Source organism: Balaenoptera physalus (genome assembly GCF_965194825.1).
Source record: "Balaenoptera physalus genome assembly, chromosome: 1".
In the NCBI taxonomy this organism is placed as follows: Eukaryota; Metazoa; Chordata; class Mammalia; order Artiodactyla; family Balaenopteridae; genus Balaenoptera; species Balaenoptera physalus.
In genome coordinates, this window is record NC_138882.1 from 127,874,407 (window position 1) to 127,897,841 (window position 23,435).

General features: G+C 37.8%; 1 protein-coding gene across 2 annotated transcripts in view; it reads right to left on the minus strand.

The window, feature by feature from the left end:
- The window catches only part of PTGFR (prostaglandin F receptor), a 63,356-nt gene extending 40,175 nt beyond the window's left edge, over window positions 1-23,181 (minus strand). Inside the window, exons 1-3 of one of the 2 annotated variants that reach the window (XM_082420845.1) lie at window positions 19,178-23,181; window positions 15,829-16,698; window positions 9,441-9,512 (exon numbers count right to left, since the gene is read on the minus strand). In XM_082420845.1, coding sequence (XP_082276971.1) covers window positions 9,441-9,512; window positions 15,829-16,626 — 870 coding nt within the window. In that variant the 5' untranslated portion in view covers window positions 16,627-16,698; window positions 19,178-23,181. The remainder of the gene's footprint in view (window positions 1-9,440; window positions 9,513-15,828; window positions 16,699-19,177) is intronic. The other variant, XM_082420844.1, reaches the window with a different exon arrangement.
- Between the last annotated feature and the right edge of the window lie 254 nt (window positions 23,182-23,435).

Below are 23,435 nucleotides of genomic sequence, written 5' to 3' on the forward strand. Positions count from 1 at the left end.
TCCCTCTCGCCGACCACCCTGCCCATATATCTTCCTGTGGCTGACTCCTTTTTGGCATCCAGGGCTAACCTCATCATGAGGCCTTCCCTGACCATCCAACCTAAAAGAGCCCCAGCCCACCCTCTCTCATAGCACATACAGCTATATGAAGTCATTCTGTTAATTTCTTTGTTTACGTCTTCTTCCTCTCTCTCTATCTCTCTCTCTCCCTCTCTCTCTCTCTCTCTCTCTCTCTCTCTCTCTCCCCAAATAGTCCCTACCCCTGGCTATCACCACCTTCAGAAGAATGTAACCTCCATAAAAGAGGGAATATTGCCTGTCTTATCCAGCACCATGCTCCTAGAACATAGAACAGTCTCTGACACATGAAAGGCTCTAAGAAAAATATTTATTGAATAAATGAACATTTCTAAACATATTATATTTATGGATGCATTTTAGGTTTTTTTTAGAGTGAATTTTCACTAAGGCCATATCTTCAGCTCTCTCTAAAAATCAAGGCCGATGGCTTCTTCCAGCTGCAAACATGCCTGGTTATGACTGCAAGACATTTGGAACAAAGAGGCTGTTCACTGAGAGATGAACACATTTTCAGGATAAAAGTTTGTTTTGCTGTAATCAAAATTCTGAAACTGGCTCTTCATGGCACGCTATTCTTGATACTCAATACCAACTAACAGAGCTGCTATTATTTTTTTTTTAATTTACCCAGATAAATTAGGACCCATTTAGCTTGGGGACAGCAGGGAAAGGTAGGAGACTCAGGACATTATCAATAGGGAGAAGAGAAGCAAATTTTTTTTTCTAATTTATTGAAGGCAGAGTTTTTTTAGCAAATTTGTTCAAAGACTTACTCCCAGTCAGGCCTATGTCAGAAAAATAGCAGAGTACAAAAATAATCCTCCTTTTAATCCTGTTCATCTTTCTTCACAAATTACAACCATCTCAATGTCTTTGAGCTATCTTCATGTCAGAGCTCTTCTCTGTGAATCTTGACTTAAATCTGAAGATATTTTAATTTTAACTATATAAAATTTGCATTGTAATACATGGCCAGTGATGTTACAACTGCTCATGATGCTAAATGCAAATAACGTCCAGCTAAATGCAAATAATGTCCAAGAATACGATTGTATTCTTTGGGTAAACCTTCTGAACATACAGAATCGTAAATAGTTTCCATGTCTGAAGAAATATACAATTGCAAAGGTAATAGGGATTCAGTGAGTTAACATCTGTGAAGTGCTAAGAGCATTGTCTGGCATATGGCAGGAGCTATATAGATGAGGGGCTTTAATTAATTCTTATACCACAAAACAGAATTTCTAGGCAAAAACTTTGTTTAAAATGATCACCACAGTTACAGTTTCTAGTTACATTTCAAGAACTTTACTGCTTTTTTCCAAACTAACATTTAAAAATAAAATCCTTATGTGACATCATATGCATTTAATAACCATCATTATAAGGATGTTGCTTCATTCACTAATTTCTTTTGTGATGAAAGGATTCTAATGGATGAGCTGCATTTTCCTTGAACCTCTCCAAGTAGTGTACCACGCACCACAAGAAATAGAGTAGAAACATATGGCCTTGACTCTGTCATTAGGGGCTCCCTGCCCATTGGAGATATTAGACAGTCACAAGACAAGCAGTGTAAATTTACGACTATATAGAGTTTGATGCTATACTTTATCCATAGAAAGAGAGATAAATATGGGTTAGAATAATCAGAACAGGTTTCATGAAGAGAATCATTACAGATGTAAATAAAAACAAATCAAGACTTCCAGAATTGTAATTTCTCTAATAAAAAGAAAATCAGACTTGCATCAGTGTAACATGCTATAGCTACATATTCTCCTAGAGAGATGATCTTTAGCCACCAGCCGTATATACATTTGACTATACTTCATGCTAAACCATGCAACTTCGGCATGTCATTTATGAAACATTAGACTTTCTTCAAGAAATTTTGGAAAGAAAAATACTTAAGTTACTTAATCAACATTCAGATATGAGTGTTCTGATTTTAATTATAAAAGCATTATTTAAGGAACTGTATTCACCTGTACTTAAAGTCATGCTAGCACATTAATTCCTCCGTCCCCTCCTCAGGCTGGGTGGTAATCTGTCACTGAATAGGGAGGCCAAACTTCTCCCTCTACCTACCACAAAGAAGGCTCCTGTTTCCCACAGATGCCAGTGGCATTCAGTGTTCAGGAAAAATGAGCTTAATTCCAGAATACACACCTTCATCCTTCAAGCTGAAACGTTTTGGTTTTGGCTGTTGGAGAGGGGTGGGTAGTGGGGTGGAGGTAACAGAGAAACTCCTCAGGACTCACGAGGCTCTGTTACTCTGCTCAGGACCTGAATATACAGGGCATCCTTCAGAAATCACTGTGATGCGTGATTTTTAACTGATTGCTTACTTGTCTCATTATCCTGTTTAGCAGATACATAAGCTCTGTGAGAGTTGAATTGACATGAACCTGAGCTTTCGGCAACCACGTAAAACAAACCAAGAGGTCCAAGAGAAAGGTGACTCCAATGCTGTGGTTACAGCTTAAGTCAGTTCATACTCAAAGCAGGTATTCGAGACAAGGGCACCGATATAGGTAAAGCTGGTTATTCATTCATCGTAACAGCCAAATATAAAATGGCTTGCCAAATCAAACGTGAAATCCACGTCAATCTAAAACCATCGAAATAAGCAGGCTAGCTTTTGTATTACTACCATTTATCTTAGACAGACAAACCTAAAGTGGGCAATCAGGAGAAGGTCAATAGCACACAATGGAAATTACTCTGAGACAGACTGTTGTCTTCTCCATCATCCAGGAAAGCTTTTAGCAAGCTGGCCCTGGCATCCGTATCCACAGATCAGCCTGCTACAAGCTTAGAGAGATGAACTAGAAAGGCAAAGATGTCCTCTAAATGTCATGCATTTAGAACTGCTTAGTATTTTTGTTTCCTTGATGGAAAACAGCAATTCTTTATATTCCCTTGAAATAAGAAACAGTCTGCCTTAGCTGTCTTTGGACTTTCAATGGAAAAAACAATCACCACACATCCTATAATAGCTTTAAAACCACCTCATGCTAGCGAAGGTTATAAAGGCTATGGAATTTTTTTTTTTAGCTCTTTTGTATGTCAGGTCATTTTTTGATTCAGAAATAGTATATGAGAGAAACACTGAAATGGTCAGTCACAAAAATGTCATTATAGAAGCATAAAAATATTAAACAGTATCATAAACTAATTTTCTGTTCACTGCACTGAACACAAGCATAATGATAGAGATATGTGTTGTTACTTCTGTGTTGCAATTTGGAAATAAGCTTTCATATTAGGAAATGAGGAGAAAGAAGGCATTCACACAGTTTTTTCTTTCTATATGCAATTCTAATCTGGCTTTTCCCCAAAGACTGCATTACTAATTTAAGCCTATCCACAGGATATGCTGAGTTGGAGAAATATTCTCAGAAGTTTCTTCCTAGTGCATAGGTCTTGGGCAATTCCAAACTACAACCTGGAGCAGGGACAGGCCAGTTACAGGTGCTGAGGTCCACTGTGGTCTGTAACAAATTCGTGGGAACAGGTAGAACTGAGCTACTTTCTAAACTGGAAATTAGCCATGCTCTTCCCTTCACTGACCCTGCTTCTTATTCAACTTCATGCTTCCCAAATTAGCAGAACTAAAGCATCCACCAGAATACAGACTACAGAATATCAGAAAATTTACTCCCCATGATGTATTTTCTTCAATGTCAGAATTCTAGAGCTCAGCCAAGTGGTATTGGGGGCATGACAGAGAGGGAGAGAAAAGCTCTTCTTGTTCTGTTTGAATGTTATGATGATGCTGTATTCCATTAATAAGAATGGCACAAAAAGATTCTTAGACTATCCCAATAATAGTAAATGCACAAACAAAATGCAAAATACCCAAAAAGTCTATTGCTTTCATTGCACTAATAATGCTCACCTTCAGTATAAGATAAAGACGAATTCAAGGCAAACTGTCTTAAAAGTGAGAGGGAAGGTTGCTTTATGTTTATAAAAGGAATAATTTACAACAAAGATATAACAGACATGAATTAACCCTGATGACATTACGTTGAAATCTAAATCATCGAAATCCAATGAAAACCATTAGAAATACAAATATAAACTAACAAAACACAAATATAATAAAATTCCAAGTTCTCATACACATTGACAGAACAATTAGAAAGAAAAATAAGAAAATAAGATTCTATAACCAATAATCTTGATTTAATACCTATGTATTGAACTTTGTAACTTAAAAAAGAGTGTAAATTCTTTTCAAATGCCCATGGGATATCTACAAAATCTGATAATAAGAAGTTAACTAAAAAAAGAACAAAGAAAAAAAACCAAGAAGTTAACTAACTTGAAAACAGTAAGATTTGTAAGTTGATGTAAGGCACCTTTTTTTTTTAACATCTTCATTGGAGTATAATTGCTTTACAATGGTGAAGCAACTGACAAAGGATATAAGGCATTTTTAAACTGTTAAACTAAACATCCCTCTGGAAGACTAATTTTAAAAGAAAAATTTCAAATTTTGTGTTATGACGAAACTACAAAATTATTATTCAAAACATGATTATGATCACGAAAGGGGACACTATATTGTAATTGATAAACTGAACATAAGTCTAAATAAAATGTGAAGAAAATGGTAATTGTACATAAAGTTAAAGTTAGATCAATAGGATGAAATAAAGAGTATAGAAAGATCCAAACACATTTAAGAATTTCGTATATAATAAAGGTAGGAATTTAGAACAGCTGCAGAAACACCATTTAATAAATGATTTGGGATAACTAGCTAACCATTCAAAAGAAAATTCATGTTATTAACTTGCAAATTAAACCAACATAAACTATAAATGTATTAAAAACATAAATAAAAAAATGAAAAAGTAAAAGTGCTAGAAGAAAAAAGAAATGAATACCAATGTCATCTTAGCCTGAAAAAGTATTTCTTAACATGAAACAGAAAGCAGTAACTACAAAAGAAATTATTGATTCCTTCACTGCTTGTATAATTAAAATACTAAGATAAAAGGCGAACAATGAATATGGAAAAACAATTGCTTTTATAACAATTGATTTTATAATTATTTTTATATATTAGCATTATCTGGTCTTTGTTATCCAAAAAGTTCTTGAAAATCATTTACAGATACCCACACATTCACAAAAGAAAGGAGATAATGCCCAATACTATAAGAAAAAAAGTTCACTCTGTTAATCAAAGAAATTAAACTAATATGTATTCTGTATCAGATGAGTAAAAGGATGCACCCAGTATGTTAATAGTGTTTATCTCTGGGTAGTCAGATTTGGAAGATTTTTTAAAATTTTAATTTGTAGTTTGCTGTACTTTCTTACAATACAATTTTATAGTTAAAGAAAACATTGCATTTTTTAAAAGTAGCTTGAGGGAATATAACACATGAAATTTAATATTCCTTAATAAGGGTAAGATGCCTGTGGAAATAAAGGGAGGTCTTTCCTTTCCAACAGAGTTCCTATAACATGAGAGCGCCTCTCCACCCTCACACCTATATATGCCAGCTTTCTGCTGCCTTTGCTGCTTCATCCCTGCTTCGCTTCCCATCCTGCATTCTGTCTCTCTGTCATTTGTGTGGTTTTTATTTTCCTTGTTTTCTGGTCCTCTGCCATGAACAAAAATGCGAGAAGCAAAATAAGGGAAGATGTAATCAAAGTAATAACAACAATTACTGTTGCTGCTGCTGCTACAGCAATGTTATTATTTACTATTTAATACTAATACACCTTTGGGCCCAGAGGTTCCTCCACTATTACTAAAGCAATTAACCCTCTACCCTGCTCCCAGGCAAGGTCAGAAAAATACAAATAGTTTTATTTATGTCATACTAAAAGAAGAAAGAGAAGGAAAAGGAGGACACACATAAGAGAGATTGGAGGAGCAAGCACAAAGACTGTGGGTAAATTGAAGGAGCTAGAAAATATGATTCCTAGAATTTGGCTCAGGAATATTTTCCCAGGTAATGTCTCTGTCTCTATGCTTTACTCTCCACCTGGAGAGACACCCAGCCTTTTGTTCAGTAAAAACCTGCTCAAAGAATAAATCAGTGAATAAATTAACAAGTAGATTAAAGCATAAGTGTTTTTTTATTTTCTTCATTTATATTATTAATGTTCATAGCAACTTGTTTTTCTTTATTTTCAGTCCTTGCTAACACTTTCTTAACCTAAATTCTTGGAAGGAATTAGTGGGTTTTGTGATGCTTCATTTCACCAACATTTATTTCTCTTCTATATCCTGAGTCACTTCCCTTGTCAAAAGATAGTATAAAATACTACTTTGAATTATGAAATTTTTATTATCTGATTTAATTTTTCTACTACTCATATTTCATTACTTGAAAAATCTTCTAGCTTTTAATATTAATTTATTACAACCTGCTGTATTCTAATCTTGTTTGAGCCTGTCCCAAATACTAAAGAGTTTGTTATTTGTACACTTTTATATCTCTAGAAATTATATACATTATTATCTCTTTTCTCCTTGTTTTACCTTACAATTTACATTACTTGACTTTGGATCACAATTTTTTCCAGTAATTTTTCCTTCTAAATGATATGCTATAGATATTTATAAGTTATCAAAAATAATCTCATCCACTACATTCGTAACAGTATGCCTGCTACTCTTTTTTTTTTTTTTTTGCCATATCTATTTTATTGTATTTTTTTCAAGCAAAAGCATTTATTTGGTTTTCCATTTTAAACATAGCAGAGGGATAGTTAGGGAGTTTGGGATTGACATGTACCTGCTATTTTATTCTAACATAAAGTATAATCAAATATCTTCATATTTCAATTTTCTATATATGTCTTCCTTTTTCCTTTTCTATAAATACTGTTAATTAAGGCCATAGATATAGTGACCAATTAGATCACAGAGATTGTTATTCTGCATCTAGAACACCGCCTGGCACCTGGCAGGTGCTCAATAAACATTTGTCAAATAAGTAGACAAATAATTCCTTGTGGACCACCAAATTGGAAGTAATGGCTTCCTACTATAGCACCCTTATTCATTTAATAACTAATTAAAAAGTGCCTTTGATCAGCTTGTTGACAGATGATCTTTTGTTGGCTTTTATTGGTCGGCAGCATTAATATTTACCAGTAATAGCAACATAACGATAATAGTATAATAACTGAAGCGTATGGTACTATGTCAGGCACTATTTTAACTTACATCTATTCATTTATTTAGTCCTCACAACAACCCAATGAAGCAATACTATTACTCTACCTATTTTACATGTGAGGAAATTGAAGCATAGAGTGGTTAGGGACACGCAGGAACCGGAAGAAACAGGACGTGAACCCAGGCTCTTAACTACTACACGACACTGAGCTAATATTTTAGCTCCTCGAGTATATCTTTTACTCCAACTAAGTTGTCAGCTCTTTGAGGAAAAAGCTTTATCTTTTAACTCCTGGAATGGGCACAGCCCCAATAGTAGTGCTTTATACATAACAGTCTCAATAGTTTTTTGCTAATTTTAGCTTGGTTCAATAATGTATAAGTTAATATCTAACACATAAGTATAATTATAATACTACATTATTAGATTATTTGAATTCAAATAAGATGTGAAAGATTAACACGAAACATCTTTACTTCTGGTGAGACAGTGAAATGAGGCACAATAATCTGAACCTTCGAGGGAAATTGTTCAGGAACGTTTTCTGATCCCAGCGTGACCAAACCTTCTTAAGAGAGGAGAAATGGAAAACATCTGGACTGAACTCAGATGACTATTTCTAATTGAGATGGCAGGTGGCAATAACAGCAATAGAAGCTGGAGGATCTGGGGATTGCGTTGAGCATTTACTGTATGCCAATCACTATGTTATGAGATTGTAAGGAGGACAAATCATATTTTCCAGTGGTACCTTTAAGTAAGATCTATTATTACAATCAGTTCATGGATGTACAAAATTGGCTTAGAGTAACTCCAGGTCACAGCTAAGAGATGGTGGGGCTGGGACCCTGCCCCCAGCCTGTGCTTAAATAACTAGAGCATTCTAAAAGGAACGCTTGATTTGGGACTGTGCACGAAAAGCTAAAGGGAATCTTTTACACAATCCAGTTGTCTCTGTCTCCTTTGCCATCACACCGCAGCCATACTCTGTTTTGGCATTTCACAGTCTGAATTTAATTTGGGGGTTCAATAGCTTAGCAGGAGTGAGAAAAACCACCTCCCTGTCTGTATAAAGCCACAACTGTACCCACTCCTCTGTGGCATTACCATCCTGACACCCAGGACGGAGGATTGACAGAATGACAAATTTACACAAGCTTTGAAAGGTAATATTTGCAAATATCAAAAGACAAAATTCTCCTATTGAATGAAATCCTCTCTAAATACAGATAAATGGCATTGAAATAACAGGTAAACTCTGGTGTGGCTATAAATGATTTCCAAAGCAAACATAAATGCAATGCATTTTATATACCTCCTGTAAGGATAAGACTAAGCAAATAAAGTTAAAACTGGCAACCCAGAGAGATTTGGGGAAAATCAACATCTTGAATTGCTCTTGAAATGTTTGGGGGCTTAATTTAAAACCCCAAAACACATTAAGCCAGAAGAGTTTTAGATCCATGAGGGTATAAATTTAATCCACATGTTTCTGATTCATTTACACTTGAATCATTCAAGTCATGTTTTGTAAGTGCCGTCTCAATGTCTGATATCTTTGGGCATTTTTATGTCTCTCTCCTTAAAAACCGGAAGCCATATTTTTGCCAAGAGTAAATAAACTTAAAATACCTAAGTATTCCAGACAACCGTGCACAACTAAATCAACAGACTTTTGTGTAAATTCTCCACCTAGCAGTGTCTTTTTTTAATTGATTGACTTTTGCTGGTCCAATTTTGCACCATACATGTCCATGAAGGGAGATCATATACTCAAATGAGTTCAATTCCAAAGGCCTATACATAACTCAATATATTTACCAAATCACACTGTAAACCTATGTGTAATATACTTTATATTTAGATAATGTGTGAACAAATGGACTTCTAGAAGATGGTCCTAAACCGGATTCTGTGGGAAGCAGACTTTGAGACAGAGATCCACATGCAGGCATTTTTCTGAGTACAGTGAGGTGATGAGGAAAGCAGGATCTGGCACAGGAGGAGCAGAGCTGGAATGGAGTTACAAGCTCTGAAGCACATATGACCCTTCAGAAATGTCCCAAATGAGGCAAGGGGGTAAGTGTTTTGGATCCCCACACCCACCTGTCACTGTACACAGAATGACCAAAGAGAGGGGGCACCACCACGGGCAAGGCAGCTCCCTTGGCTGAGGGTACTTTCCCCAGGGGCAAAACTCACCCCAAAGGGGATCTGGGTGGGGCACCAGTGTCTACTAAACAGGTCTGTTGGAGTTTTCTGAGAATTAATCCTCCATGAATATAAGACCTACTCAATCTTTTAGTCTGATTAGCAATACAAATTGAGCCATGTAGTCACTCAATCAGCTGGCAAAGGCTTGAGGTAAGCAAGCCCATTTTATAGAGAAATTTCAACATTTACTATGGAGATTTTATTTATGACAATGTACAACCAGTATCTGCAGGTCTTTACTCAAAGAAATTTTTCCCTTCTGTCTCCTGAAGTGACCCCCTCAAAAATAAAACACCAATAAAAAATACATACATTTTGGGAGAAAAAAATGTGTGCATGTAGAGAAAAAGGTGGTGCTAAAGATAATAATGGGGCAAAAATAACTACGAATAAGTTATATCACCTAATTGTTTCCTTTGCCTTCAGTACTTCGTGTTTAATACTTGGTTCCTTAGTTCATTCATTCAATAAGCATTGGTTTATGACCTACTACTTGTAGAAGCTAAAACACAAACCAGTAATATAGCTCCTAGCTACCAAGGACCATTGAGACTAACAGAGGAAATTGGTATGTAAACATTATAACAAAATAATATCATTCCTAGTTTATCCATGATGCTGACAAAATTCTTAAATTCTAGCACCAGATTCAAATTGTAGAATGTTCAGGATTCTCCAGGACACCATTTCCAACTAATACTCCTGGGGAACCTCTGAACACACGTTCCCCTCTCGGACTTCTCCAATCCAAACCCCAATTCGAAGTATTGGAAGTATTCCCGGGGCCGACCAATTAAGTCCTGACCTCATCAGCAGACTGGGTCCAAAGTGGAAATGAGGGCCATTACCCACTGAGCCCTCCTTTATATAAGATTCATTTAGCAAATACTTACTGAGCTCAACTCTGTGCCAGGCACTGGTCTCAGAACTGAGGACACAGCAATAATTGAGGTCCCTTCCTTCAAGGAGCTTACATGCTAGAGGCAGAAGCCAAAACACAACCAAATAAACAGAGAAATGTACCCCATGTTATCAGATACTGCTAAGTGCTATGAGAGTAAATAAAGCAGAGCAATGGAAGAGAGAAGAGAAAGGGTACTTTTTAAGATAGACTACCTAGACAACATGATATTTAAGAGAGGAGTCGGGGGAGAGCCACATGGATGTCAGGAGGAGAGTACTCCAGGCAAGAGAACACCAAGGCTTCAGGGACAGGAATGTGTTCCCAAATCTCTCAGAACTGCTCCTCTGCCAGCTCCTGTCGCTGACCTCACACCACGTGCTCCATGTCCACACAAACACAAGAGCAGCCTGAATTCCCATCATAGAAACTACATTTAACGTATCTCTAAAACATACCTTTTCTTCTGGATATGAATTTTGAGCTGCATGTGTCTGAGTTGTTTACGAATTTCCTAAAAGTAGAACCTAAGTCTTACCAGTCCTTTCTCCAGACATCATCATTGCTGCTTCCACATTCCAAACCAGGGAGCACTCCCCCTTCACAAAGGAAACCAGCTAAAATAATTCCTTACAAATCACCTCTAAGATCAGCAGCAATGCAAGAATAACCAAAAAGGTCTGACATAAAACTATATGAGAGTGAGAGTCCATTTTGGTTTTAATTTTAGAATGAAACCCATTCGAAGCCCTTTTTATTTGATACGATTAGATCCAATGATGGATCTAATTAGTTAAATTTTTTAACTAATTTAAAAATGAGTTAATTTTTTTAGTTTGGGAAATAATTCAAACATGTACACATTATGTATATACATATTTATACATTTTCCGTATTTTTCTTTTCACTTGAAGCATGTAACTATACATCTGTTCACCATCCTTTTGGTGTAGAGGCAGGTGCACAAGACACATACACAGATTTCCATTACACAGGTCTTACATACGATAATGAGAGCCAGCCTCTCAAAGAAAGCAATCTTCACTAATAGTCAAAATGTTCTATTCTGTTGTGTTGTTCCATCATTTGCCACTAGCTCTGTAAGACCTGGTCATTATGATGCCAATACCTTTAGTAATTCAGTAGAATTCAATTAACCATTCATTTTTTGATTTATATCTGACAAACATCTTAGTGACCAAATGTTTAACTATATGACTAGAAATGCTAGCAGAAGAGTAACAACCTTAGAAAAATCAAATTCAATCTCTACCTACACCAGAAAACACATTTCTTGGGTAAACTCACCTACATAATATCATTTTGCTCTTCATATACTTTATACTTCTTTTCCCAATTCAAAATGAACCTCTACCCTTGAAGAGAAGGTAAACAAACTAAACAGCCTTCCAGAAAAGATCCCTGAAGTTTAATTGTGTCATAACTCGACAGTTGCCGACTTAAGGAACAGACTAAAAATTACCATTTGGTTTCAATATTTGCTTAATTAACGCTCACCTACAGAACTCAGAATCCACATTCTGGTCAATCATTTCCAATCTCTTGACATTCATACTACTTAAGTTACAGTCAAGCAGTCAACAAGTATTTAATACTCTGCCAAACTAGTGAAATAAGCATAGCAATAATAATAAATTCCTTTTAGGACTACATATTCTAGAAATGGAATATTAAAAAGAATCAGTACCTGTGGAAAGACAGAAGCAAAGACTATTAAGGAAATGTTACTTAGAAGGGCTGTTAAATGTCTTCTTTTTCTCCGTCACTCTAGAAACATCAGAAAAAATCTTCAAGATTTATTTATTTGGAAAAAGTGATTACCTAGAATGCATGCAAGACAATTTTATAATTGCCATTTGACTCTCAAAGATTTTTGTATTAACTTGTTGCTAAATGGAATTGTAAGCTAATAAGTACCTATTGTATTTTCCTGGATTTTTCAGTTGGGATTGTAATTAAATGAATTTATATGAGTTAACCATGTTTAAAACTATAAAATTCAGATACTGAAAAATTTTTAAAGTCATTAACAAGTTATATTTAAACTAATATTACAATTGTACTACATTTCTAAATTTCAGTTCCTGAAAATACACATATACACACACACACACACACACATACACACATACACACTTCCCCCTTGGTGGGAAAAAAAAACCATTAAATTAAAAAAAAGCACCATAGGGGATTTTTAGGGTGGTGAAACTATTCTATATGATACTGTAATGGTGGACACATGTCAATATACATTTGTCAAAACCCACACACTGTACAACACAAGGAGAACCCTAATGTAAACTACAGACTTTAGTCAATAATAATGTACAAGTATTGGCTCATCAATTGTAACAAATGTACTACATCAATGCAAGATGTTAATAATAAGGATGACTGGGGGTGGAGGGGTGGAGACATGAGGAGCTATATGTGAACTCTGTGTTTTCCACTCATTTTTCTGTAAACCTAAAACTACTCAAGAAAAATTAAGTCTATTAAAAGAGAGAGAGATTTCTAACAAACATCATGATCATCTTACCTTTGTATTAAAGTCAATCATCAAACTTAATAAAGTATCCCCCTTTTCATCAGCTACAAATTTTTAAAGTTTTAGAAATTATGCCACTATTGATGTTTTGATGCAGTAAATCCTGCCAAACCCAGACACCATCATCCGCATTACTCACTTCCTCCTTTTAGTGTATGCACCTGTACCCCATTCCAGTTTGAGGCTTGAAAATGACAGTGAACACAGGTCAAAGAGTGTCTTCAGATGTTCATTCAAATGACAAATCCAACATTTCATCCTCATCAATCAGACAGAAGGCACATGGTGTAAAGTAGGGCATTGACATGGAAGATGTCACAATTATAGTGCATCTATGGGAATTTAGAAGCTTGGTTTCAGAGTTATTTTTTAAACTAAGAAGCTTTTAAAATATAGGGTGGAGAATAATGGCTCAGTCATTAATACCTATGCAGTTCCTCCTGGGCACTTAGGTGGTAAAGGAGAAATGGTTCAACAGAGGAATCAGTGTTGGGTGTTATTTTGGCATTCCCAAGCCTGGGTTTTTCACTCAGGTTCCATTTAGAGCTGTCTGGGGGTCTTAATGTAATGTGCAAGGCACTTACGCTCAGGCCACAAGTTATAAATCCTTCAACCAGAACTTGCCATGAAGACCCAAGACTCCACAAGAGAAACTGAAAATAATGCTTGAATCAACTTGAAACATCAGTCCAGCAAGGGGTATCTGTGGTAGACCTACTACACATGTAATGCAGAAATAATTTTGCACACTAAGAAGCATTTTAGAAGTATTGATACATTGGTGTCATAGGTGGAGCAATAATTCACAGTTAAATAGAACGCAGACCTCAGAAAATGTTTCACAAACATAAAATTATATCCACTAGGAAATATGTTCAAAGTATGAATTAAATTATAATATATATTTTAACAGTAAAGAAAACCAAAAATTCAGGGAAAAAATTAGAGAAAAACATAAATTCAAAATATCCATGGCGAGGATGAAATTTTGTTACTTTCCATTCCCTTACAGTAGTTAACCTATAACTCCTATTTCTCAAAGTCAAAAGCCAGAACTAAGTAGAATTTTAAAGGTGACTCAGAACAAGCAAAAACCAAAACACCAGTGATTAGCCCAGTTGCCAGATCATCTGTCTCTCATTAAGTTCACTATTTCATGGTTTTCAGGTGTTCTCCAGAGCTAGGACCTTCATTTTTACATTTTCTTTAAATATTTTCAGCTACCTCTTTTCTCCCTTTCTTAGAATTCCCTTTCCAACCCTCAAATTAATTTCGTTTTTGCTCAGACTCACTGTTTATTTTAAAAAGCTACTCTATTCAAAAGTTTAAGAAGAAGAGGAGCATTATTCTAAGGGAATTTCCTTTGTCAAGTAGCATAAATTAAACTCTCTAAGAATGAACACTGAAATGACTCGAAGTGTTGATTGAACTCGTCTCTGCTATTCAGATTCAAACAACTAAACTATGAGCTCAGGTGAGACCCCTAACTGGGGTCACCCAAGGCCTCCTAAATTGACAATAAGCCAGCCTCAAAATGTTGACTTGCCATTGACAGATGTAGCCTATCCTCTCCTCGGTTGGGCCCCTAGGACCAGTTCTGGAACATCACGAAAAAAATATTTAAATGATACAAAAATTCCAGAAGCCAAATTCAAATTGTGAGGAAATAACAGGGATAGAAATAAAGAAATATTTTAAAAGTAGAAATCTTTTTGCAGAATAAAATCAACTACCATAGGATCTGTCTGCAGCAACAGCTCTCAAAGAGTTTTCTGTTCACCAGGACCATCAGGATTGTTCATTAAAACTCTACTGGCAACAATTCTTGGACAATGGACCTAAGGGGGCCTAGAAGAACTGAATTATTAACAATCACCTGCATAACACGATGCAAGGTATGACCATGACCTTTGTGTTATGTCTACCTTTGTCTCACCCTTTTGCTTTACCTCTACCTGGGTATCACCTGTATTACTATCTTTGGATACCAATCTGTTTCTCCACTGGTACAAAAAAAGGGATGAAAATAATCTTTACTGCCATCAGGAGCTACATACAGAAGGATGTTTTCTCTTTCCTTGTATGCTATCACTTTTTCCATCATAAAGTAAACTGTTGGAGAGAGTTATGGTTATACTTATCAATCATAAGTATTTTGTCTTCTACCTAGAAAGTCATATAAATGATTTATGTTTGTTGCTAATTCTTTAAACTTAGCCGTCATTTCCAAATAAAAATACCAAGATGTTAAATATAGCTGCTGGCTAGATTGAAAAAGAGGAAGGAATGAAATGATAAGAGAAGAATCCCTGGCTCTCCTGCCAATCATACCCCTCCCTGCATTACTATCATCCTGGGTTAGTGAACTAGTGATTCTTTACCTTATCTACCCATCTAGTTCACCTGCACTATCCAACTATCTCAACTCATCACCTCCCTTTGCAAGCTGAGACCTGGTCATTTTGTGTTGAGAAGCAGCCTGTCTATAAATTACAAGTCCATGTGATTTTCTATCAAGACTCACTGGAGTCCATTCCAATATTGTTTTATAGCCATTTTTTTTCACATTTTAGAAACTAATCATATTCAGTATATTAAAACTATGTTACTTCTGTGAAAATCACTTTATACCACACTGCAACAGGTAACACTATGGTTAGAATTGTTGAGGGAGATATTTCTTTTAATTCTGGGCTTGTGGGGAAATAACCATCTATGTCATAAATAGCTTAATTCTAAGCCAGAGCTGAGAACTAAAGTAAGTTCTGAGTAGAAGTAAATTCCAGCATTTAAAAGATGAAACAGCATTGCCCATCAAGACTACCAACTTTGAAAAGACAAGAAACCTTGTATTGAATATCGATTAACTGAACAAAGCAAAAATTGTCAAAACCATAGGTCCTTACCAGAAACGGACTCCAGCAAACGCAGGAGACACACATTATACCCAGGAGCTGGATGACCATTTCAAAATGATGAGACCTGCCTTGTCTGTGCTGCTGACTTTTAAATTTAACTCTTAAAAGTGATATTCCTGTGATGGCATTGCAAAAAAATGAAATACCAAGGGCTAGGAGTCCCAGAAAAGAAAAAAGTAAAAGATAAAACCTATCTTCCCAGTCTTTGATGTGATCTGTATTGTAGAAACACCAGGTCTTCGACGCTTGAATTTTATAGTCACGATGCCCAAGGATGGGCAGCAAAGCTACGAAAACAGCAAAAAAGCACACTCCACTCAACATCATTTTAACATGTTTGGATGTAATTTTCGTAGAGTGAAATATTGGTTGGGTGACTCCAATACATCGCTCAATGGCCATCACACTGCCTAGAAAAAGTGGGCACAGACCAGAGAATACCATGCAGATACCAAAAATACTGCAAAGGACGTTTGATTTGTCAAAATGGATCCAGTCTTTATCAGAAGCATATACAAAGACTGCTATAGCTCCATTGATGAGGTGCCCAAAGAAATCTGTGATTACCAGAGCACTAGCCAAAAGCAAAAACGATGACTTGTACTTCTGTCTAAATCTCTGGTATGCCTTCATGAGAATAGCAATAGCAAGGCTGTTTGATAAGATTCCCACTGTCATGAAGGTTATCGAAAAAGATATTGAAAGCTCTTCTTCCATTTGGCAAGTCGTATTTGAAAGGAGCCCAGCTGCAGGAGACACTGGCTGTTTGGAATTGTTCGTGGACATTGTTGTCGAGATAAGAGCTGGCCACTCAAGTCATCTCCCTCTCAAAACAGTGCAGGCTTGCGGTCCAGAGATCTGCAGCATAAAGACAGAGAAATTATGAGCCCTGGATAACTGTTCATCTGACATTGAAGGCCAAAGCACCCCAGCACCCTGGGGTGGGAATCAGATTTATCTGGCCTGTCATGAGCAAGGTTGCATCATACTGAAAACAGCACGCATCTGCCTGCAGTTCCACATTTCATTTTCAAGGTAAAGAAGATACCAGAATTGAGACCCCTTGGTTAACCTCTATGGCTACTCTGCCACTGGGCACTTCCTAAACTGCCTCCTGACACTTCACTGACACCTTAAAACTCCTAAGGTTTATGAAGTCGCTTAACAAGGCTAGATTTAAACCCAGTTGAGTTTTGTTTTTTTTTTTAACATGTTTATTGGAGCATAATTGCTTTACAATGGTGTGTTAGTTTCTGCTTTATAACAAAGTGAATCAGTTATACACATACATATGTCCCCATATCTCTTCCCTCTTGCATCTCCCTCCCTCCCACCCTCCCTATCCCACCCCTCTAGGTGGTCACAAAGCACTGAGCTGATCTCCTGTGCTATGCGGCTGCTTCCCACTAGCTATCTATTTTACGTTTGGTAGTGTATATATGTCCATGCCACTCTCTCACTTTGTCACAGCTTACCCTTCCCCCTCCCCATATCCTCAAGTCCATTCTCTAGTAGGTCTGTGTCTTTATTCCCATCTTACCACTAGGTTCTTCATGAACTTTTTTTTTTTTTTCCTTAGATTCCATATATATGTGTTAGCATACTGTATTTGTTTTTCTCTTTCTGACTTACTTCACTCTGTATGACAGACTCTAGGTCCATCCACCTCACTACAAATAACTCAATTTCGTTTCCTTTTATGGCTAAGTAATATTCCATTGTATATATGTGCCATATCTTCTTTATCCATTCATCCGATGATGGACTCTTAGGTTGCTTCCATGTCCTGGCTATTGTAAATAGAGCTGCAATGAACATTTTGGTACATGACTCTTTTTGAATTACGGTTTTCTCAGGGTATATGCCCAGTAGTGGGATTGCTGGGTCATATGGTAGTTCTACTTTTAGTTTTTTAAGGAACCTCCATACTGTTCTCCATAGTGGCTGTATCAATTTACATTCTCACCAACAGTGCAAGAGTGTTCCCTTTTCTCCACACCCTCTCCAGCATTTATTGTTTGTAGATTTTTTGATGATGGCCATTCTGACCGGTGTGAGATGATATCTCATTGTAGTTTTGATTTGCATTTCTCTAATGATTAATGATGTCGAGCATTCTTTCATGTGTTTGTTGGCAATCTGTATATCTTCTTTGGAGAAATGTCTATTTAGGTCTTCTGCCCATTTTGGGATCCCAGTTGAGTTTTTAAAGTATCATAGTCTATTTTAATAACTAGGTGACTTTCTAAAGTTTCTGCTTTTTTCTCTGATGAGCTTTGTCCCCAAAGTGCAGATTATTCCTTTGGGACCTATGACTGTCAGGCAGACAAAATCATCTTCTCCAAACTTTGGGAGGGTGCAAAGTGGAGCCACAAGCCCACTGGCATTGCATGGGGCTTCTCTGAATAAGTTCTAAAACTATTTAATTAGGTCAAATAACAGCAAACCACACGCATCAGTGACCCCTGGAAGGCTCAGCGTTGAGTCTCTAGGAAGATTTTCTGGTCCAGCTATCACCTGTGCAGAAATGTTGGCTGAAGAGAGCAAAGAAGGCGGGCCGCCCTTACTGTGGGCGCATCTGCCTAGATGCTGTCGATCTAAGTTACAGCTTAAGGGTAGCTATATCCCAGGCGAATTATTTATTTGTCTCTCTTTCCCTAGTGAGTTGAGGCCTGAGTCACAGACCCTCTATACCCGCCACCACTGCCACCCCGCCCCGAGCTATTTCCGCCGGCGTTTCCCCAGCAGCTTTCCGGGAGGCTAGGAATTCCGGAGCCAGCCTTTCCTGGGACCTGCCCAAGTGGGGCCGCCCGGGGCTGCCCGGAGGGCAGCCGCCTCCTCCGGGTCTTACTCACAGCTCGACTTTCGATCACTACTACCCCACTGCCCCCAGGCCTCTGCTTGCAACATCCTTCCCGAACCTCTTAACTGCCTGAAACTTTCTGCGATTGCTCAAACGCCAGAGGCCGGTTTCCCTCCCACCCCGGGGGGCGCCAAAGGCCTGCGCGGGCCCGGATGCCGGAGTCGAAGTGTCGCGGGCGGGGAAGCAAGGAGAGGGAAGGGGATCTTTTCCTTTACCCGTTTCCCTCCTCTGAGATCCGTTCTACCCGGTCCCCAGGCGCGCACCTCAGACTACGGACGGATCAGACATTGCTCTGCGGGTCTCCCCAGCTTGGGGCATCTGGTCCAAATTTGTTGGCCAGCTCAGGCTAAGGTGCCGTCCGGTGCCGCCGGCTGCAGCTGCCGCCGGGCGTCCGGGGTAGGGTGGCTAAACCTCAGTCGGGTTGAGCAACCGGAGGCCAACGCGTGGGAATCCAGCCGCTGAAGGGGTGTTTACCTTGGCATCCCGGGCCGCGGGCAGGGCTCTAGGTGGAGCAGAAGAGCGCGCGGGTCCGTGGGCCATCCCGCGCCCGGCTCCGCTCCGTCGCTGCCGCCGGTTCCTGGGGCGCTGCGCCGCGCTCTCGCTCCGACTTCGGCCCGCGCTCCGACTCTGTCTCGCCGCGCGTGCTTCCGCGCGCTCTCCCAGCGCGGAACCTGCCGGGTGCGCTGGGCTCCTCCGATCCTTTAGCACCTAGCGGCGCTCACCGCCTGGGCGGGGTGGAGGGCGCGGTTGACCTCCGCCCCTTCCTCTCCGCCCCTTTTGCGTTGAGCCCAGAGCCGGACCAGGAGAGACTTGAGCACCGCGCTCGGATGCTACGTCCCCCTCCTCAGCATCAATCAGAGCGGCCCTCTCAGCTGCCCGACCACTTAGGGGAAAGTTTTGTTTTAAACTCATTCTCCAGCTAAAGGCGCCATCTCTACGGCTGTAAAATAGAACCAGGAGAGCTGAGGCAAGCCTGCAGAAAGCTGTCGTGACAGCGTCTTGAACTGTCAGATTGTAGTTTGCAGACAGTTCATCCCAAATCCAGCTCAAAAAGGATAAAGAAACCAGGTAGAAGGAAAGAGATGGTGTATTGGGGCTTAGGGACCGATATCCCCAGGAAGTTAAAAACAGGTATTCGGGCCATTTGTTGTCAATGGAAAGTCACCGCCTTAGGATTCACTGTCACTTAGAGGACTGGACTGTTCCTAGCTTTCTAAAGAATGTGAGAAGGGAAAGGGATAAGCAGTATTCTCACAGGACACATGCAGATAAAACATCAGTAACATTTTAATGATCAAAAAAGCCCAATGGTGAGAGAATTTCTAGTGGTATATTTACCCAAAGAGATGTGACTCAACAACTTTTGTGGAGATTATTTTATGATCAAGTAAAGAAAAATCCACTACTTCGTTAGGAATTATAATTTGAGCCATTTTAATGCTGTAACCACTTTTGCTAATATTGTTTTGATCTGTACCTATTAACTATCTCATTTTTATAGCTAATCACTTACGGAAATCTATTACTGACCTTTGCTCTTTTTATCAGTAAAATATTGCCACAACTTTTGTGAAAAACCAATGCCACATGGAAATAAACCCTCTTTTCTCCATTCTAAAATCAGAAAGGGCCTCTAAATTCCTAGAAATTGGAAAGGATCATAAAGTGCTACAGTGAGATAAAATAAATTAGCCATTAACTATAGAAAAGAATGATTGCACAGCTTTCCCCTGTGGTAGATATTGAGGTTTTTTTTTTTTTTTTTTTTTAATGATATGATCATAACTTGTAAAATAAACTGTTACTCAGGTATGGTCAGGGAATTGAAAAATTTGGTTAACCAAATATTCTGGTTAGTAGAGAAATATTACATCTGGATGACCAGTGTCCAAAAAACAACTATGTAATAAACCACATGGAAAATGTGCATGACACAGAGCACTATTCTTTCCTTTAGTGATTAACAGCACTTAATCACATTAGATGCAATTACCTATTTACTTATATCTCTCCCACTGAATTGAATTCCTGCAGAAGTCTCATTCATCTCTCCATCCTCACCCAGGACTATGCCTGGTCACTTATCCAACGCTGTCTGAATTCATCAATGTTAACAACCGACATTTCCAGTATCACACTTCAAAATCTTGAACAGTCCCCATCTCTCCCTGGCACATCTTACTAACAACAGCTGCTCAATCTACTGGGTAAAAAAAGAGAAAATTCTCATGAATGCAATTTCAAGTCATAATATTTATTATGTAATATATTCAAAACATTATTAATTTATTTTTCAAAGTACTAGATAAATCCCATTTTTTTTAAAAAAAAAAGCATCTACTTCACAAGTATTCTTGGAGTTCCCTTTTTAGAATCCATTCCTTAATCAAGACACATTTCACCTGAGTCTCAATAAAAGATTCTAAAGCATCTGCATCTCTTCTCAAGATAGAAAGAATATATTAGTATCAGTAGAGAAGGCTACTAATTTATATGGAAGATTAAACAACTAACTAACTACATTTAAAAGAAAAAAATATGTCTGGCCTTATCACACCCAAATCTGATCCCCTATTCCAAGTTCCCAATGGCAGCCTCTGCTTATATAAGGAAGAAGAGCTGGCCAATCAGCAGGTGAGAGAAACAGATCAAAAATTGTGTGTGGGGGGGAGGGGATGGCTGATAAACTCTTCTGAAAAGTGGTAGTTGGTATTGTTAGTGCTAAGTGGACGCACATAAAACTCTTAATTTATACATTCATTCAACAAATTTCTTGAGCACCTACTTTGTGTCAGGCACTGTTTCTAAGAGGCAGAGGTACAGCTGTGTGGACAAAGAATCCAAGCCCCTGCTCTGGTATGGCTTCTAGGCTGGGGGAGGGTACTTACTTTTGTGGAGCGTGTGTCCAAAACCTTGATGTGATTTGGTGGCTTCCCTTTAATGGAGGCAAAGCTGATGTCAGCCTGTCTACAAGGAGATAACATACCATGACAGGTGTGTACCTGGCAATCACTTCCTTCAGGATTAGATGCAGAACACTTTGCTCAGAAGAGTGTGCACATTATAATTAAAGTCAGAGAAACTGGGACTCAGTGACACTGAGGCTGAAATAAAAACTCCATAAAAATCAAAGGAAGTGTTGGAAGTTGATTTTTATAGTTTTAATAAAACTGTCTAGGAAAACTTTTCTGGAACTTGCTATTGACATTAATACTAGAAACGACACCCAGCTTAGTAGTAATGAAACTAATAACAACTTCTTTTGTTTTTTTATTTTTATTATGTAACTCTTTGAAACACAAAAAGTAACATACATAATGCATTTGTAAGTTGTGAATTATAATATAAAATAAACACCGATGCACGTACTATCTAATTTAAGGACTGCATTCATTTCCTAGGACTGCTGTTGCAAAGTACCACAAACTGAGTGGCTTAAACAACAGAAATGTATTGTCTTATAGTGTGGAGGTTAGAAGTCCAAAATCAAGGTGTTGGTTAGTTCCTCCTGAGGGCTGTGAGCGAGAATCTGTTCCATAAACCTGGCCTAGCTGCTGATGAATTTCTGGCAATCTTTATCGTTGCTTGGCTTGTAGATGCCTCACTCCAATCTCTGCCTTCATCTTCACATGCCATTCTCTCTCTTTGTCCTCACATGGCCATCTTCTTATAAGGAGCCCAATCATATTGGATTCGGGATCCACCCTACTCCAGTACGACCTGATCTTAATTGATTACATCTGCAACAACCCTATTTCCTAATACCGTCACACTGAGATACCGGGGGTTGGGACTTCAACATATTTGAGGGGAGGGGAGTAATTCCATCCATAACAAGGGCTCTACTAGAACATTACTAATATTGTTACATCTATCTGCATATTTCTGCCTCCATTTCATTCCTCTGTATCCCTCCCCCAGAGATAACCCCTATCCTGAATTGTTTGTCATCATTCTCTTGCCTTTTATTGTTTTTTCACATAAATAACCAGATGAACCAATATGTAATTTAATTTTCCTTGTTTTGTAACTTAACCTTCTGTAACTTGTTTTTTTAATGCAAGATTTATAAGATTCACACATATTGTATGAGTAATAGTTATTCATTTACAAAATTCTATAGTCACTCAATGTTTAGGTATCCAAAATTTTAGAATATCATCCTGTTAATAACCATCGGGATTATTTCCAGTTTTTTGTTCTTAGGAAATAATCTACTATGAATAATCTTGTATTTATCACTTTGTGTAGGAGTTTCTCTAGGATATATACCTAGAGTGAAATTACCGGGTCATAGCATATGAGAATGTCTAACTTGCCAAGATAAGGCTGTGCCTAAGAGTTTTCCTTTACGTTTGTGATAATACTTGGAATTGTCTATCTCTTTAATTATTACCAACCAGATGGTTGTAAAGTGATATCACATTGGGGAACTAAATTATATTTCTCTTTGCATTCCTGTTTCTTCTTCTATGAAATATCTGTTCGTCTCTTTTGTCCAAATTTTTATTTGGTTATTTGTCTTCTTATTAATTCTTTATGTGTTCTAGATACTAATCCTCTATCAGTTGTAGAGCAAACATCTTTTTCCAAATCACAGCTTGCCTTTTAATTTTCTTTACTATCATTTCTTTGCTATCATTCTTTTACATGCAGTGCTTAATTTAATGTTGTCAAATTTAAATATTTTTAATCTCATATTTTATGTTGTACTCTAGCATTTTTTGTGTCA